General features: G+C 61.3%; 1 protein-coding gene across 3 annotated transcripts; it reads right to left on the bottom strand.

The window, feature by feature from the left end:
- Window positions 1–15: 15 nt before the first annotated feature.
- Window positions 16–15,916, bottom strand: ZBTB7B (zinc finger and BTB domain containing 7B). 3 transcript variants are annotated; one of them, XM_060030913.1, is made up of 4 exons: window positions 15,876–15,916; window positions 15,618–15,718; window positions 2,712–3,880; window positions 16–2,320 (listed from the first exon to the last, which is right to left on the bottom strand). In XM_060030913.1, exons 3-4 carry the CDS (start codon window positions 3,872–3,874, stop codon window positions 1,855–1,857), a joined length of 1,629 nt encoding a protein of 542 aa, XP_059886896.1. In that variant the 5' UTR covers window positions 3,875–3,880; window positions 15,618–15,718; window positions 15,876–15,916; the 3' UTR covers window positions 16–1,854. The 3 variants fall into 3 exon arrangements, with proteins under 3 accessions (XP_059886896.1, XP_059886905.1, XP_059886914.1); XM_060030922.1 differs by lacking the exons at window positions 15,618–15,718; window positions 15,876–15,916 and adding an exon at window positions 9,515–10,118; XM_060030931.2 differs by lacking the exons at window positions 15,618–15,718; window positions 15,876–15,916 and adding an exon at window positions 7,509–7,590.
- Between the last annotated feature and the right edge of the window lie 285 nt (window positions 15,917–16,201).

The raw sequence follows: 16,201 nt of genomic DNA, 5'->3' as shown, positions 1-16,201 counted from the left end.
AGGTGGACACAAGTGTGAATCTTAAATTATTATTTCTTCCTGTCACTTACACCCGAGGTGGGGGGCAGGGCAAGGGGAGGGGAACAGGAGAGGGGGGATTGCCTCCCCCCCACCCCGTAAGGCACTGAGTGGAGAAGCCGCAAGGGGGGAGGGGGGAGGCCACATTGTCCTCACTCCCTGGGGCTAGGCCCCAGGTCTCCTCAGCCCTGGGCTCTCCCATCACCTGAAATGCTAAGATGAGGCCCAGGGCAACCCGACCTCCCCCTACCCCAATATATTACATCATCACTTTTTAAATAGATACAAGGACTGGTCCCGCTACCCCCTCCCTGTGACCCCCCCCCCCACTATTGGGGGTACCTGGGCAGCTGTGCAAATGGGCATGGGGGTGCATGGGGGGAGAGGGAGAGCACCGGGCCCCTGAACCTGCCCCGTTTAAGGAAGGGGAAGAGCCGCCAGGCCAGGGAGGGGAAATAGTGCAAGGCAGAGCCCAGGCAGAATGGGGTCCAGCACCCAGCGAGGAAGGTGGGGAGGAGATACCCCCACCCCCAGCAGAATTGGGTAGTTAAAAATCTGAAACTAGATTTCAACAAGACCAACAGAAAAGGCTATGTACAGACCGGGGGTGGATTCAATCCTAAGGGTAGAGTGAGGGGATTACTCTCCCCGACCCAAAAGGAAGCCCGGCTGGCAAGGGTCTGGGGAAAGGATCCCTTTCCCACAGGTCCGCAGCCCACCTTCCTTGCGGCCAAGCAAGAAGCTATTTGCCCCGGCCTTGGCAAGGGGGCGCCGCTCACCAGCTGGGGTGGTGGAGGTTGAGAGAAGACGGCTCGCTGGAAGTGGCCGCCAGGGGCGCTCGCCCGCGCAGGGCACGGCCGCCAGATGGCGCCGGCTCGCCCGTTCTCCGCAAGGCTGCCCCCAACCCCTCACCCTGTCCCACACCCTGCACCGCGCCAGCCCGGGGGCGGCGTGAGTCAGGGGCGGCAGCAGTGTCGGCGGCTCCGGCTTGCACCTGGGCGGGGAGGAGGAGAAGAGGGTAGGCCACCGCCCGGCCCGCCCTGCCCTCTGGCCCCGGGGAGGGAGCGGCGGGAACAAGACATTCCCTGCCCAGCGACTCGGGAGGGGAGGGGAGGGGAGGAGAACCAGCAGCAGCTCCCGTAGTTGGGCGGGGCCCCTCCCGCTGCCCCCAGGGGCGGGCGAACCAATCAGGCCACCCCGCCCCCTTCTCCAGGACCCCATGACTCAGCGCTGGGAGCAGGGCGGAGGGGGACTAGGATGGCTCCTTCCTTACAGGCCCAGTCCCCCAGTCTTTCAAGCTTCTACCTTGCTTTCCCCCACTTACCCTTCCTTTGCCGCCCCCCTTTGCATAATTCACTGCCAGGAAAAGGGAACAGAAACCAGGAAGGAGGGGTCTCGAAAGGGAGGGGCAGTCCTTCACCCCCTTACACAGCCAAAACCCCAAGGGGCATGGGGGCAGGGCAAGGCTTTGGTCCCAAGCCCCCCACCCCCTAGAAACCCGCATAGCCGAAGAGGGACCCCACAAATCAGAAATACATTATTGCTTCTACTCCCCAGGAGCAGCTGGGGACAGGGACCCCACCTTTACAATGGAGCTGTAAATATATACATGATATCGTATGTATCACTCCTTGGGAGAGCACCCCAATCTGGGGAGCCTCTGCCCCAAAACCTTCTCAGCTTGGAACTGGAATGAGAGCTCTGAGGGAAGGGCCCAATTTCCGATGCCAGGGAGGCTCAGTGCCCGGACCCCAGCGCCGTCTCTGCTGCACACTCCCGCTGCTCAGCATGGGCGTCCCGGCCCCGTGCTGCTCCAGCTCGGCCACTCGTCCCTCTTTAAGAGGACTCCATGGCACCTTCAGCCTGAGGTGTGGTGGGTGCCCCCTCCTCCTCATCGTCATCAGGGGGCCCCGGGGTGGAGACTGGGGGCCCAGTAGGGGCTGGCTCCTCCCAGAATCGAGCCAGAGAGAGTCGGAAGTTGTCCAAGTGGCCATTGGAGAGGTCGAGGCCAGCAGGGGTCGGGGTGGCGGCAGAGGGCGGGGGGTAGTGAGGGGGCGCATCGTCCTTGCGGCGCCGCCGGGTGCGCACCTCCAGGCAGTTCTGGCCTTTGAGGTGGCGCTGCAAGTGGTCCTCCTTGGCGAAAGCCTTGTGGCACAGGTGGCACTCATAGGGCCGGTCCCCTGTGTGCAGGTGCATGTGGTTCTTGAGGTCATAGCTGTGCAGGAAGCGGGCTGGGCAGTGCGAGCATGAGTAGGGGCGCTCTCCTGTGTGCTTCCTCATGTGGATCTTCAGCTTGTCATTCCTGGCACAGGCAAGGGGGAGGGGCAAGGAAATGGTTCAGGATGCGATCCCTGGGTCATCCTGGCCGCGTTCCCAGGCCTCGTCCCACTCCCGTCCCCCACCATTCGTTTCCCTATGACTGCCCCAGGAGACCCTTGCTGACGTGCCTGCAGCTTAACTGGGCCCGGCCACCACCCACTCTGCCTCCAGCACAGCCACATCTTTCATGCCCCAGACCTACCTCCCTTGACTTTCTTTCTCCTGGCCTCCCTAATCTGGTCTCTCTCCTCACCCTGGGCATCACCACCCCAGTCCCTCCAGGATCACCTGCCTCCATACCTCGGGTCTCATAATCCCTTCCTCCCTCCCCCTCGACATGGCCCCTGCTGCACCCCTTCCCCGCTGGTGCTCACCGGGTGAAACGGACACCGCAGACTTCACAGGCGAAGGGCTTCTCACCAGTATGGGTCCTCATGTGGCGTGGCAGTTTGCCAGCCCCATGGATAATCTTGTGGCAGACCGGGCACTCCTGGGGCATCTGGGAGCGGCGTTTGCGCACTAGCTTGTCCTGGCCATCTAGGCCTGGTGCCAGGGTGTCCTGGTGTAGGGAACTCAGGTAGGCCATCAGGTCAGGATCGATGGCATCCTCATCTGAGCCCAGCTCCTCTGGGGACAGCGGGGGCCCGCCACCCTGCGCCAGCCCATAGGCCGGGGGATATGCCAGCTCCTCCTCTTCTTCCTCACCCTCATAGGCCTCATAGCTCAGGGGCCCCTCATGGGGTGAGGCAGTCCCTGTGGGAGGGCTGTAGCTGTCCCCCAGCCTACTGCCCCCGCTGCTGCCCACTCTGCCTGCCGCCTCCTCCTCCTCCTCGTAGGTCAAGGGATGGGTGGGCACTGTGGGCACTTCAGGCACTAGGTGGTTTGCCCGGGCCCCCTTGGTCTGCAGGAAAGCTTTTCGTGGCTTGCGGCTGCGGCGGGCGACAGGCCGAGGGGGCGGCGGCAGCGGCGGTGGGAGGGGCACCTGTGGAGGGCTGTCTTCACCGTTGGGAACTCCCGAGGCTGAAGCTGTGGCTGTGGCGAAGGCCTCCAGGTACTGGCGAGCTCGCTCACAGTCGTCCTCGTCAGGGCTGGGAGCTTCTAGTCCGCTCCCCTGCAGAATCTCCATGCAGGCAGCGATGACACACGGGATCTCCAGCAGCCGCGCAGCCTGGAGCACTGCCGGCATGTTGGCGCTGCTGGTGGTCAGTGTGGCTGTATAGGCAAACTCGAGCAGGGCACCCAGTGCCTCCGGCCCCACAAAGTCCAGCTCACACACGCCGGCCCCTGCTCCCCCGGCAGCCACCCCGCCGCCCCCAGCGCTCAGGACCGCCCCGCCACCGCCCTCAGTGAAGAGCTTCTTGAAGTAGTGGCTGCAGGCAGCCAGCACAGCCCGGTGGGTGCGGTATTCAAGGCCCTGTGTCCGGATGGTGAGGTCACATAGGTGGCCCAGCTGGCGCTGCTCATTGAGGCAGCTCAGGAGCTCACTGCTGTGGTCTGGGAATGGAATCCCGATCAGGTCGTCCTCGGGGCTCCCCATCTTCTCCTGCAGAGTCAAGTAGAGAGGGAGGTTAAGAGCGCTCAGTCCTGCAAGGTGGTCCAGGGAAGGGATATATACCAACGTTGGCCAGGTGACTGCAGACTACTTAGACGGTCTTCTAAGTACTTTACACCCACTTCATCTTCCACAACCTTCTAAAGTAACAGTTATCATTCATTTCACAGACAGGAGCCTGAGGTGCAGACAGGTGAAGCAACTTTCTATGTTAAGTGCAGAAGAGGTTCAAAGCCAGGCGATGGGCCCAGAGTCCGTGTTCCTAAGCACTGTGCACTGTTCTGCCTCTGTGAGAGCAGGAGCCCTGCCCTTCTGGCCTTTCCTAGAGACCCGTCTGCTTCACGGGTCTGCCCCATTCCCCATCCCTTTGGAAGAAGCACTGGACTGGGAGAAAGGATGCCTGGGTTCTGGTTCAGGCTTCATGAAGAATTGGCTGAAGGACTCTGGGTGGCTGGGACACAGCCAGCCTCAGTCATCTGAAAAGTGGGGTAACAGTCTTTGTGATGGAACCTCCTCTCAGCCCAGAGAGAGGCCAATGAGAGAGTTCAGATTCACATTGCGCCAAGGACTGTTCAAGGCAAGGTCAGGTGCTTTAACTTATGTTATCTCCCTAAAGCATTTGGTGTACAGTAAAACACTATGCAAACCTGAGAGGTGGCTTCCCAGCACCCTCCTCCTCCTCCTTCCCCACCCACTAAAAGTTCATCTCCCCTTCTAGATCCCCCCTTCTAGAGGCCAAAAGGGAAACACAGCTCCCAGCATCCCTCCCCCCACATCCTCCCCTCCCCCCATGGGGCCAAGGAGCAGCCACCCTTTGCTGGGGTGTCGCTGGCTGGCGCGGGTGCTTCCTGCCCCGCACCGATAAGCATCGTCCCCGCCCCCTCTCCCACTGCCAATAGGCCAAGTTCCAGTCCCACCCCTCCCCCACTGGGCTACCACCACCACCTCTCCCTCCCCATTCCCATCCAGTCAGGAGAGTCCCCCCTCTCCAGAGGACCATCTTTCACCCTCTATGCTTTCCCCTCCAAGGCAGAGCCACAGAAGGTGCAGAGCTGCCAGCAATCCCGAGGCTGGTGGAGGGGAGGGGAGGGGTAGTAGAGGGAGTCTGGCCTGGAAGTGGGGAGATCTGCTTTAAGTCCTGGCTCTGCTACTATCTTTTTTTTAACCATACCATTAATATTTATTTATTATTATTTTTAAACATCTTTATAAGTATTCTGCTGCTATCTTGCTGAATGACCTTGGGCAAGTCATTTCTCTCTGTGCTTCAATTTCCTCACTGTACAAGGAGGGGCTGGGAATGGATGCCCCATGGGCTCAGCCCTTCAGCCCTGACATTTGGTGGGTCTGGAGCAACTGGAGACAGAGTTGGGGCCTGGAAAGAGCTGGGCTCGGGAGTCATCCAGGCTTGAGTTTGAATCCTCCGTCTGCGGCTGATTAGCTCTGTGACCTTAAACAAGTGATTTAATCTCTGGACCTCTTTCCTCATCTCTAATATGGGATCATTCCACCTGACTCCTAGGGCTGTGGTGAAGGTTAAATGAGACCGTGGGTGGCACAATGCCTTAACACACACAGTAGGGGCTCAATAAATGTTCTGGCCTTGGCAAGGAGAAACAAGGCCTCACCTAGAGGCAGATTCCACTACACAGGTGGTGTCTGCTGGGAAACAAGTCTGTCTCCCTCCCTCAAATCACCCCAGGAAGTCAGGTTACTACTAGCTACATGACCTTGGACCAGTCACTTCCTTTCCTGAGGAGACCTGTTTCCTCATCTGTAAAATTAAAGACTGACCTAGATGATCCTTAGGGCAAGTCCCACTGACATTTTGTCAGTGTCTTCTCTGCCACTCCCAACAGCTGCTCAGTGTTGGCCATTGATGGGGAAGATTTTGGGAGGGGGGGTTGGAGGAGTCAAGGGCTACAGGTTTCCTCTTGAGGACACAAGAACTGCATTGTTTCTGCCTGCCTCCCTGTCCCAGCGCCAGAACGCCTGCGCGGAAGCCATGAGTGAGCAGCACCCATGTGGCTCATAAGCCACAGCCAGACACCCTTAGACAGCCCACCCCTTCCCACCTTAAGTCCCCAGATCACTTCTCTCCCTAGGGGCCAAGCAGTCTGGGAGCACTCCCAGTTTCCTTTGGTTCCCCTACCTGTACTTTACAAATAGTACAAGAGGCAAATGGCCCCAGGACTTAGAAACAAACAAAATCGGGTGGGCAGCAGCAGTGGCCACTCAAGCAGCAGTGGGCTCCCTCCTGGGCCCAAGCAAATCCTGTCCCTCCTGAGGGGGATGGGTGGGGCTGTCCTCGATGTCCATTGGCCCGGGGCTGGGCACCCGCAGGCACGTGGCTAACCCCATCCCTCTCCCTCCTTCCCTCCACACCCCACCCATTCCCGCTGCTAAGCCCGCCTCCCTTCTCCCACCCCAGGGCCGTCTCCGAGGCAACTTGGTGTGGCGGGTGCGCTGATTGGCTGACCCCGCTGTCAGGTCACAGGCTCTGGCTGGTTCACGATGCAACTCACTCAGGCCTGGCTCGGGCAGGGGTGGGTGTTTAACCCCTTGGGCCTAACCCTGTGGCCACGAGGTACCAATGAAGGAAGGGAGAGGCAGAGGACACACGTGGGAAGGGGAGGTGTTCACATGGTTCTCTAGCTTCTGGGAAACTCCCCTAGCCCTTACCCAGGGCTCTGGCACCCATGCTAACTTAGGTGCCACCTGGAACTAGGCTGATGCCAACCAGGCCAAGGGGATACTCCTAGCCCCATCATCTGGGAGGGGCTGCTGGGGTGGAGGCTTCCCCCTTCTTTCTTCCAGGGTGGGGCACTGGTGCCAGGATGCCCACCCCACCTTGGGCACCCTTCCCACCTCTGTATCCCAGAGGGCCCAGCCCCCCGACGCCCATAAGTGTCCCCACCCAGCCTGGCATGCCCCCTCTTGCTAAGACCTTGTGGGCATGGGCGTGTGTGGTGGCTGGGGGGGCAGCTGTGCCAGGGAGCCAGGCAAGGTCTGTTTGGTCTGTTTGCCGGTAGGGGGAAGAACTGGGGGCCCCACCCCATCTCTCCCCACTTTCCCGCCACCCCCCAGGCTCCCCTCACTGTCAGGCCTGCTAGACCGGCCAAGCCGGTGGGCAGCTCTCTTGAAACTGGGCCCTGAGTCAAGCTTGCCCCATCTTTGGTGGGGGGAAGACTTTGGGGTTAGAAAGGTGGGAGGGGGCAAAGGGGGGAGCCCCTATCACCTACCCCTCAGTGCCCAAGGGCACCTGCCAAGGTGTGTCCACCACCAAGAAACCAAAAGGTAGAGGGCACTGGCCCTGGCATGGGAAGGAAAAGGAGGCTGGAACTCTTTCCAGGTGCTGACCTCCGGCAGTGTCCAGTGCAGGGCTGGGGGCACCAGGGCCAACACTGCCGGCTCGAGCCAGCTGAAGAGCTGGGATATGAGGCCCTGAACAGGGCAGCTGAATAAAGCTGGCCCCCCTTCCCCACACCCTGGGGATTAGGGGAGTAAGGCTTAGTGTGGGGGGCAGCAGGCGGAAACAGGATTAGCGGCGGAGAAAATAGATATGGGCCTGAGACACAGGCACACAGAGCCACCCCTCCCCAAGCCTGGAGGCCCCCACCTCTGGGCTCTGCCGGAGAGCCTGAGAGGGACCTGGCCAGTCCTCTCCAGGTGTAGCAACGTGGGGTGAGGGAGGTTGAGGACCAGGCTGTGACACCTCCTGCCAGGGTGATGGAGAGGCCTGGCACTCTTCCCACCTTAGCCGGCCACCCTTCCCCCTTACTTCTTTCTCCTTTCTGCCCCCCTCCAACCCCCACCCCAACTCCAGCCTCAGGTTCTCTTCCTGTTTTTTTGGAGCTAAGTTTGCACGAAGCCAGGGCTTTGGCCTGTGGCTGGACCAGGGGGGTGGGGAAATAGGACAGCCAGTCCAAAGTCCTCAGGGACCCAGGAATCCTAGTTCCCCAGCTTCTCTCACCCCTTCTTAGGGCCTCTGAGGCCCAGGGGCTGAAGCCATCTGGCCTGCCCAGTTGGGAAGTCAGGGTGAGGGGTTGAGGTGAATCCCCTTGAGGATTGGAATGGCTTTGAAGGAGAGGCCCTTGGCCCAGGGGTGCCCTAGGCATTTATGGAGCCCTTCCCTCTCCACCCCAGCCCCTCCAAGCTAGTACATGCCTTCCCCATCCCCCATAGGCCGCTTCCCCCTCCTAACCTCACCACCCCCAGCACTCACACTTCCTGGGGGCCGAGGCGGGGAAGAGAGACCGCAAGCCACGAAGGGGGAAGGAGGCAAGGGGAGTTGGCTGCTTCCCGGTGCCGTGGGGGTTAAGCCTCTCCTCCCTCAAAATCCCCAATTCCTGGTGCTTCAGCTCCTGACAGGAGGGAGACCTCAGTGTCCCCCCACATTTTCTTTCCATGACAACTGCCCTAGTCCACAGCCGCTCAGGCCGCATCAGGGTAAATCTGAGGGAGATAAAAGATGGCGGAGGAAGGAATGGGGGCAACTCCGTCTTCCCCAGCCTTCCCCTCTTGTCCTTTGGGAACGAGGCCCTCTCCACTCTTGGCCCCTTTTCTTGGCCTCTTCCTGTCCCCTTACCGCCTTCTCGGACCCTTGTCTCCCCTCTCCGCGACTCATCCTTTGCTTTCCTTCCTTCAGCCCTTGCGAGGCTCCCGCTTCCTCTCTACCGCGTCTATGTCCGTAGGCCTCTGAGGAATCATCCCTACCTCTCCTTTCTTTTCCCTTTTGGTTCTATCGCTCAAGCCTCCTCACTTCCTCCATTTCATCTTGCTCTGAGCATCCCTTCTCTTCTCCCCAGGCAGGCGCAGTGTGGAGAGGGGCAGAGGAATTAAATCAAGATGCCAGGCCTGCCCTCCAAGGCCTGGTCTTGCCATGAGATGGTCACATGTAAGGTACCCACGGCCCCATTTTGGATGAAGCACAGGGCCAAAATTTGGGGGACAGTTGGGGAAGATGGGAGGGGGTGGTACAGTGAGAGCGGATGTCGGGTGGGGTGAGGGGGACAGCCTAGGCCTCTCTGCCCGTCAGAATTTCCAGCCCTGGAGCTGCTGGACTTTCCCCAGAGGCTGCCCACCCTAGGCCAGGCAACTGTGCACTTGGACAGACCCTGGTCATCAGGGTTCCCAGCGGGGGTCTGCCGGAGCAGTGCCAGATACCCTTAGGGCCTGAGGAGACCACACAGGGTGCCAGGGTCTGCCCTGTGCCCACCCCCTCCCCCCAGTCTAGCGTCTCCGGCTGGGTAACCGAGCCGGCTGGTAACCCCACACCCGCCAAGCCGCCAGCAGAAACCTGAGCCCCCCAGCCCCAGAGGACACCCCGGCCCGATCCCCGGAGCCCGGCTCCCTGCCAGCCTGTCCAACCTCCTGTCCTGGCCCAGCAACCCCTCGGCTCCCGTAGGCCCCTTCTTCTGCTCTCCTGTCCTCCTGGGTCCCCCAGACACAGAAGCTTCCCCACGCTCCAGCTCCTCAGCCCCTCAGTTCCTAAACTGCCCCCTGTGAAGTTCAGACACCCTCTTCCTAGCCTGTTTTTCAGTCCCTCTCTGACCCTTGGCCAATTCTAGGCCTCCAAGCCTCCCCTGGGGCCTGATCTCCCAAGCCAGAGTGTGGCCTACTCACCTGAACGCTGAGGGGCCTTGCCGGCAACTCCTCTTGGCCCCTGGGGGGAGCAGGTTGGGAGGGGTGGGGGAGGGCCGGGCTGGGGGGGAGGTAGGGTGGCTGTTCCCCGCTCCAGCTCCCTCCTTCAAAGGGGCCGCCCACGACTTGGCCCAGCCCCTCCCCCCTACAGCCTTAACCCTCTGGGTGCTGTCCCCCCTCCCCCCAGATGGAGGGAGGGGTTACCAGAGGCCTGGCAGCGTGGGAGAGGGCCTAGAGTCTCTGCCTGTGGTGCCCGAAGCCCCAGCTGTATCCACCCTGGCCCGTCCTCTCTCAGTCCTAAAAGGGGAAAAAGGTGAGCAGTAGGAAAGGTAGGAGCTGGGACAGTCCAGGAGGACAGAGGTGAGGAGGAGCAATGGGAGAGGCTGCTGGAGGTGGGACCAGGAGAAGGAAGAAGGGAAGGGAGGGGAGGGGACAGGAGGCAGCAGTGGCCAGAAGTGGGAGGAGGGGAACCCTGGACAGGCAGTGCCAGGGGTGACAGGTGCCTAGGTCCCAGCCCCTCAGGGCATATGGTATAATAGGGGAACACAGGGAGGCCCTCCAGACCCCAGTATGTCCCTCAGCACCCCTGGGAGCTGGCCGAATTCTCCCCACTCTGTACTGGGCTGGGGCCCTCAGGGGCTGGGCAAGGCAGCACCCCGCCCTCCCCATGCCTCACCCCAAACCCACTCACATACCACAGTTCCTTGCCCGGGCACCAGCCCCTGCCAACCAGGCCAGGGGGCAGCACTTGTGCCAGCCCCCAATGGCCAGGAGGATCAGGGGGACAGAGCTGGCCTGAGGGGGGTGGACAGATGGGGGGAGCTGTGGGCACCGAAAGAGGAAGGAGCCGGGAGGGGGCATCTGCTGGGAAGCGGCTAGCCCCACCCCTTGCGTAAGCTGCTGCCACCCTGGCTGGTTGGGTGGGACCCGCCTGGGCCTGAGGGGTAACTCAGGAGGGCTCTGAGCCCAGAGATGGGTGGGCCACAAAGTTCCACTTAAACAGCTTCTGGGGTCTCTTATTCCTGGAACGAGGCATGCCCTAGGTCCCCCAGACACTAGGCCATCCCAAGTCCTACTGGGCTGGGAGGGGGCACCACAGAAATGCCCCCTAAAATATCCCCTCCCCTTTCCCCCCAACAGCTGCTGGCTCAATGCCGCTGGCCTGCTGCCCCTCACCAGCTCCCGGCCCGGTTGGCACCTACCCACCAGGATGCTGGCAGTCCTGCCCTCCTCTCCCTCCTACCCCCCTGGCTCCCAGCGCCCCATGCCAACTGTGGGCCTCGGGTGGGGGAGGGTCACCCCTGTGCCTTGGTGCCAGCTAGGCGGGCCCAGGCCCTTAGGTCCTACAGATAAGGCACAAGACCCTGTTCTCAAGCCATCTCCTCAAGAGGCAGCGCACGGGTTAGGGCCTACACAAAGAGAGCCCAGGGGGCTATGGCCAGCTTGATGAGCAGTTATTGAAGGCTCTACTCCCCAAGGTGGGGGCCAGTGTCTCTCCCTGCCACCAGGCGCCAGCCTCCCGGCATTCCCCCTGCCCAAGCATTTGCTTGGGCACCAAAGTCCCTGATATTCCTGAGTGCCCTAGTGCCTGCAGCCTGTGAGGGAGTGGGGCGGGGCTGCTCTCTGCCCTTTGATCCCCATAAAGGGAGGGAACCAGCCTAGGGGGCAGGGGGCAGGGAGGGAGTTCATGGGGCCTCTCCGTTTCACCCGTGCCAGGGGCAGCAGGGCAGGGTGTGGGCATCTCTTGGGTGGGGCCCTCAGGTGAGAATGGGTAGCATGTCTCAGCAGGGGGGATGGACGTCAATCATGGGTACATGGTGTCAGGTGGGAACAAGATGGTGAGGACAAGGTGGGGGGATGCAGAGGGTCCCCACATTCCAAATCATCCCAGTCCGCTTTTAGCCCCATCCAGAAAAATTTCCAGACTTAACCAAACTGAGAGATCAAGGAGGACTACAACTCCCAGTATGCACCACAATTGCTTTGCATGTACCTTGGGAGCTGTAGTTCCCTTGAGAAGCCCAGTGCTCTCCTCTTCCCCAGAGCCTTGCTGATGGGGTGGGGAGGGCAGAGCAGAGGACTTGGTTATGAATCTCCAAGGGGACTGTGTTTAGAAGAGGTACAAGGCAGGAGGTCCATGGTGGGGGGAGAGGACCCCCTCCCAGGCAAAGGGGGAGGAAAGGAGGAAGGAAGGAGGAGAGGATGTCTGTTGAAAGGGGCATATGGGTGGGGAGGAGTTGGGGGGAGTGGTGGAAACAGGAAGGAAACTGAAGCCAGAGACATGAGGTCGAAAGCAAGGGCCTGGTGGAGCCCCACTCCGAGGCTCAGCAAGGACTGGGAAGTCATTTCCCCCTGCTGGGCCTCGGCACCATTCTGGTGGTCTGGGGAGGCATAAGAGGAATTAGTGATGTCAAGTCACTGTAGACTGGTGTGTTTGCGGGGGTCACTGGCTCCATTTGCCTGCCACCAGCCCTCTTTTGTCCAGGGCACCCCAACTCCCGGATCTGGCACGGGTATCTGCTGGCTGGAGAGCTCTGAAAGCTGACTAGGTTCTAGGATGCTAGCAGGAAGAGGAAGGGGTTGGGGGAGGTTAGGGCCAGGCCTGATGGGTATGGTGGAAGGAGACATGTATGGGGTTAGGCCCAGGTGTGAGGTCAAGGAATTGTGCTGGCAAATGAGGATGCCATCCTCTAGGGCTGAGGCCATAGCAACTGGGAGGCCTCAGTGAAGAGAGGGCTAAGATGCCAAGGAAGGCCACCAGCCTCCCACCCATCCCAGGCTGTGGGACAGAATGAAGAAGGCAGCCCTTTCCAGTGTCCCTGTGGAATTTGCTAAAGGTAGCTTTCCCCCTTGTGCCAGGCAGCCTGTGAACATTAACGGTGGCAACTCAGGGGACCAGATGGCAGCTGGGTGCCTTTTCTTAGTGGGGGTGGAGGTCAGAAGTGGGCAGAGGCTCTGCTTCCAGGCCACTTTCCCTGGACTCCCCAAGGTTCTGGGACAGATGCTTATAGGCCCCAGCCAAGACTCTTGCCAAGACCTGGGTCTGGCTGGGTGGTGGGTCATTCTTGCCTCTCCAAGGCCTTTGATGGTGGGCAACAGTAGCTCTTACCCCTTCCCCCCAGTCCCCCAGGCCCGCCTTGGCGCCTGGCCGCCTGTGTGTTGGCAGGACTGGTGGAGGGGGGGGCGGCGAGGCAACTTCAAACTGTCCGGGCAAAACGTCAAGTTTACTCACGAGTTTACTCAGCAGAAGGAGGGGGAAGAGGCCAGGGCAGGCACACCCCATGCCAGGGTCCTATCCGTCTGCTTTTCCCCACCTTCCTCCCCCACCCTCCTCTTCAGTCCTAGGCCAAAACAGGCATAGGCCCCAAGGCCTGGTGGCAGGGCAGTCTTAACTCTCGGAAGGTCAGGGAACCAAGCAGGCTGGAGGCAGGAAGCCCTGAAGCAGGCCCAGAGGCTTCTATCAGAGGGCAGTGCCCTGCCTGGAGCCCATTCACTACCCGTCTTGGGACCTCGGCCTTAGGCCAGAACTGGGTCTCTTAGCCACCAAGAAGGGGGCAGTACCAGGCCAGGCCTCCTCCATCTGACCAGTCCCCTGGGCAGTGGCTTCTGACCCCAAATGCCCAGTACTAGGCTGTGCCTCAGGCAGCATGATGCCATCTGGGCAGCCATAGGATCAGGGGCTGGTTCTCTAGGCCTTGACTTGGAATGAGGGGCCAGCACCCTATCTGACCTACTTCCCTTTCCTCCCCACCTGCTTTCATTCTCTGCTTTTCTCCCCCAGCCTTCACTGTCCCCACCCCAGAGGCGCTCCGCCCCCCATGCCCGCTGGGCCCCCTCCCCCACCCTTCCCCAGGGTGCCAAGTGCAAGCACACAAAGGGCCCGATGGTGCATTGTTAGCCCAGCCCCCGCTGCCCGCCTCGCCCTCCCGGGGCAGGCACTAGGCCAAGGAGGAGCTGGGGGCCCTGGGTGCCAGGGGGCACCATGGGGAAGGGGGAAGAGGTCAGCACCTGTCTCCCAGTCCCTGGGGTCCATGTCAGCCAGAGCTGAGCAGTGATGAGAGTACCCCATTAGAGCAGGCCTCTCTCCTTGACACCTGAGCCTAGTGGGCACTGCTTTCTTTCTTCCCCAGAGCCCCCTTCGGGTGGTATTAACCCCTTCTTGACCCCTGTGCTAAGGTTGGGGGGTGTGGTACCCAAGGGAGGGGACAGTGTCTGGGGGTGCCAGCAGGCTGTGTGGTGCTCACAGCAACCATGTAACAGAGGCACGCTGGGGGATCCGGGGTCCCGAGGGCCAGGGACAGGAGGCAATGACAGAGATTTCTTCTTGTTTCATCAGCTGCTCCAGGGGAGCCCCCTGCCCTTGTCCCCAGTCACCACTGAGGAGGAACACTAAATGTTACCCAAACTCAGTCACAAATATGTCCCTCTCCAGCCCAGCACAACACTCCATATGCCCACTGTCCCCTCCCAACCTGATGCCCACTCCATGCCAGCTCTCCCAGCAGTGCCAGGAGGGTACAGGGGTGACCAAACCAGTTGGTGTGTGTGGGGGGAGCAGGAGGCAACCCCATAATCATCCAGGCTCACCCCCCTATACACATGCACCCTCAGGAAACAGAGTTCCCATCCTGGTTTAACCCCTCACCGCCCAATCTGGCTCCCCCTGCCCCTTGATAAACTGTCTCCCTCCTCCAGGAATAAGTTGGGGGAAGGCGGAATAGCTGCGCTGACTCATTCCCATTCTCAGCTGCAGCTAGGGGTCTCCAAGGCACTCGGGTGGGGGTCAATTCAAGAACGCCCTCCACCTGGCCCGGAAGCCAGGACAGCCTGCTGGTCTCCCCCTCTCCCCAGCACCCACTTCCGGTGTCCCAAACTAGGTCAGCAGCGCTCGTTTCCTGTGGGTCAGCTAGCACCCGCGCCTCTGCCCCTCCCCTGCTCCGGACCCAGACTCCCCGCCCCCCGCCCCCCAGGGCGCCCCGAGGTCTCACCACGTCTCAGCCGCCCTTTGATACGTGGGGGTTGTGCGGGGCGGGGGGCAGGGGACCCGCCCTCTCTCCAAACACTAGCAGGGCCGGGGCGCCTGGGCAGGCACGTGTCCGGGCACAACCCGCTGCCCACGCCGCCCCCCCACTCCCGGCCCCCCCTCGCTCTGGCCGGGACACGTCGCTCTCTTACTTGGGGTGGGGTGGGAGGAGAGAGAGAAAGCTGGAAATTGAAAGCAGCGCCCCCCACCCCTTTGAATGGCAGCCCTCTACCAGCGGCGCTCAGAGTAGGTTCTACAACAACACAGTAGCGACCCCCACTCCGGGTAGGGGCAGGTGCGCCGGCGCCTGTTGGGGGACGGGTAATAGGTAGAATTCTTCCCAGTCGCCCACCCTCGCTCTTGGGCTCTGGGGGCCGGAGCTGGCTTTGAAAAGGTGGCGGCGGTACTGGAGCCTGAACGAAGAGAGTGGGATTGAGGGGAGGCGGAGAGAGGGGTCGTTCTATATTCGCTCGGAGGTTGTCGCTGAGTCCCACTACCAGCGAGAGAGCGCGACTCTGGAAGCGCAAGAAACCGAATAGTCCAGCCGGTAACTTTCCCCCAAGCCGCGGCTCCTCCTGTGCTCCCCCCACCCCCCATGCAACTGGCCCGGGTCCAACCCACCGCGCCAGGGGGCGCGGAGTTGGGGGGGGAGCGTTGTCCTAGTTAGAATCCGTCAGCGTTTCCATTCCCTCTACTCGGACGGGTCGGGGGTCTCCCCCTAAAGTCACGAAGGAGACTGGGGGAGCGCTCAGCGCCGCCTCACCCTCTCTCCATCCCGGAGCCGCCAGTCTGTCTGATCCCAGAAGTGAAGAGAAAGTTTCTGGGGACCCTCCGCCCTGGGTTGGGGGCGGCTGTAGTTCCTTCTCTACCTTTCCTCCCAGTTAAAATCAATTCCAAAGACCCGGAGTGTTGGGAAGGCACAGGGAAGGGGAGTGGTGGGAATCTGGTCTGCGTGCGTGTGTGTATGTGGGGGGGTCCCACTTACAGGACGGACGAAGGACACTGCAGCAGTCTCGAGTATGGGGGACCTCTAGCCAGGAGACAAAAGTGGGGTACACTCACCTCTCTGCCTTTGGGTCCGCTGGCTGGAGCTGCTGAGGCTCCGGGTGTGGGGAGAAGCGCGTCCCCCGCCAGGCCCGGGGGCTTGGGGCCCTGCTCCGGTCCTGGTCAGAAGGCCGCGGTCAGTGGCTCGCCGCTCTCTGCTGGGGGGCTCCTCCTCCGCAGCCCTCTGCCTCCTCCTGCCGCCCGCCCCCCCCTCGGCCGCCGAGAACCGTACATTCACCTGGCTCCCACCCGCCCCCCCCTCAGGGCCCGCCTCACCTGTCCTGCTGTCTCACCTGTCCTCCTGCTTGCTTTCCCCCCATCCCTCCCCCCGCCCCCTGCCACCCCCCAAACTCCCCCTCCCAACCCTTAGCAACACCCTCTGTCACTTCCTGGTTTTTCACCCGCCCCCCCAGGCCCCCCTCCCTCCGCCCAATAAGGACATAAACTTCAACCCCTTGGTCCAGCCAGTCTCTGCAGGGCGCAGATGGATCCCTCCCTCCTTTTTCGCTCTCTTATTCCAAGCTCTTACTTTGCTCTCCGAGCTTTTCCCACCCTCCTCTTTTCCCTCCTTCTTTCCTTCTCTCTCTCTTTCTCCCTTCACC

The sequence above is a fragment of the Delphinus delphis genome, chromosome 1 (genome assembly GCF_949987515.2).
Source record: "Delphinus delphis chromosome 1, mDelDel1.2, whole genome shotgun sequence".
Lineage (NCBI taxonomy): Eukaryota > Metazoa > Chordata > Mammalia > Artiodactyla > Delphinidae > Delphinus > Delphinus delphis.
The sequence above is the reverse complement of the archived record's forward strand: the minus strand, read 5'-3'. Positions and strand labels throughout refer to the sequence as shown.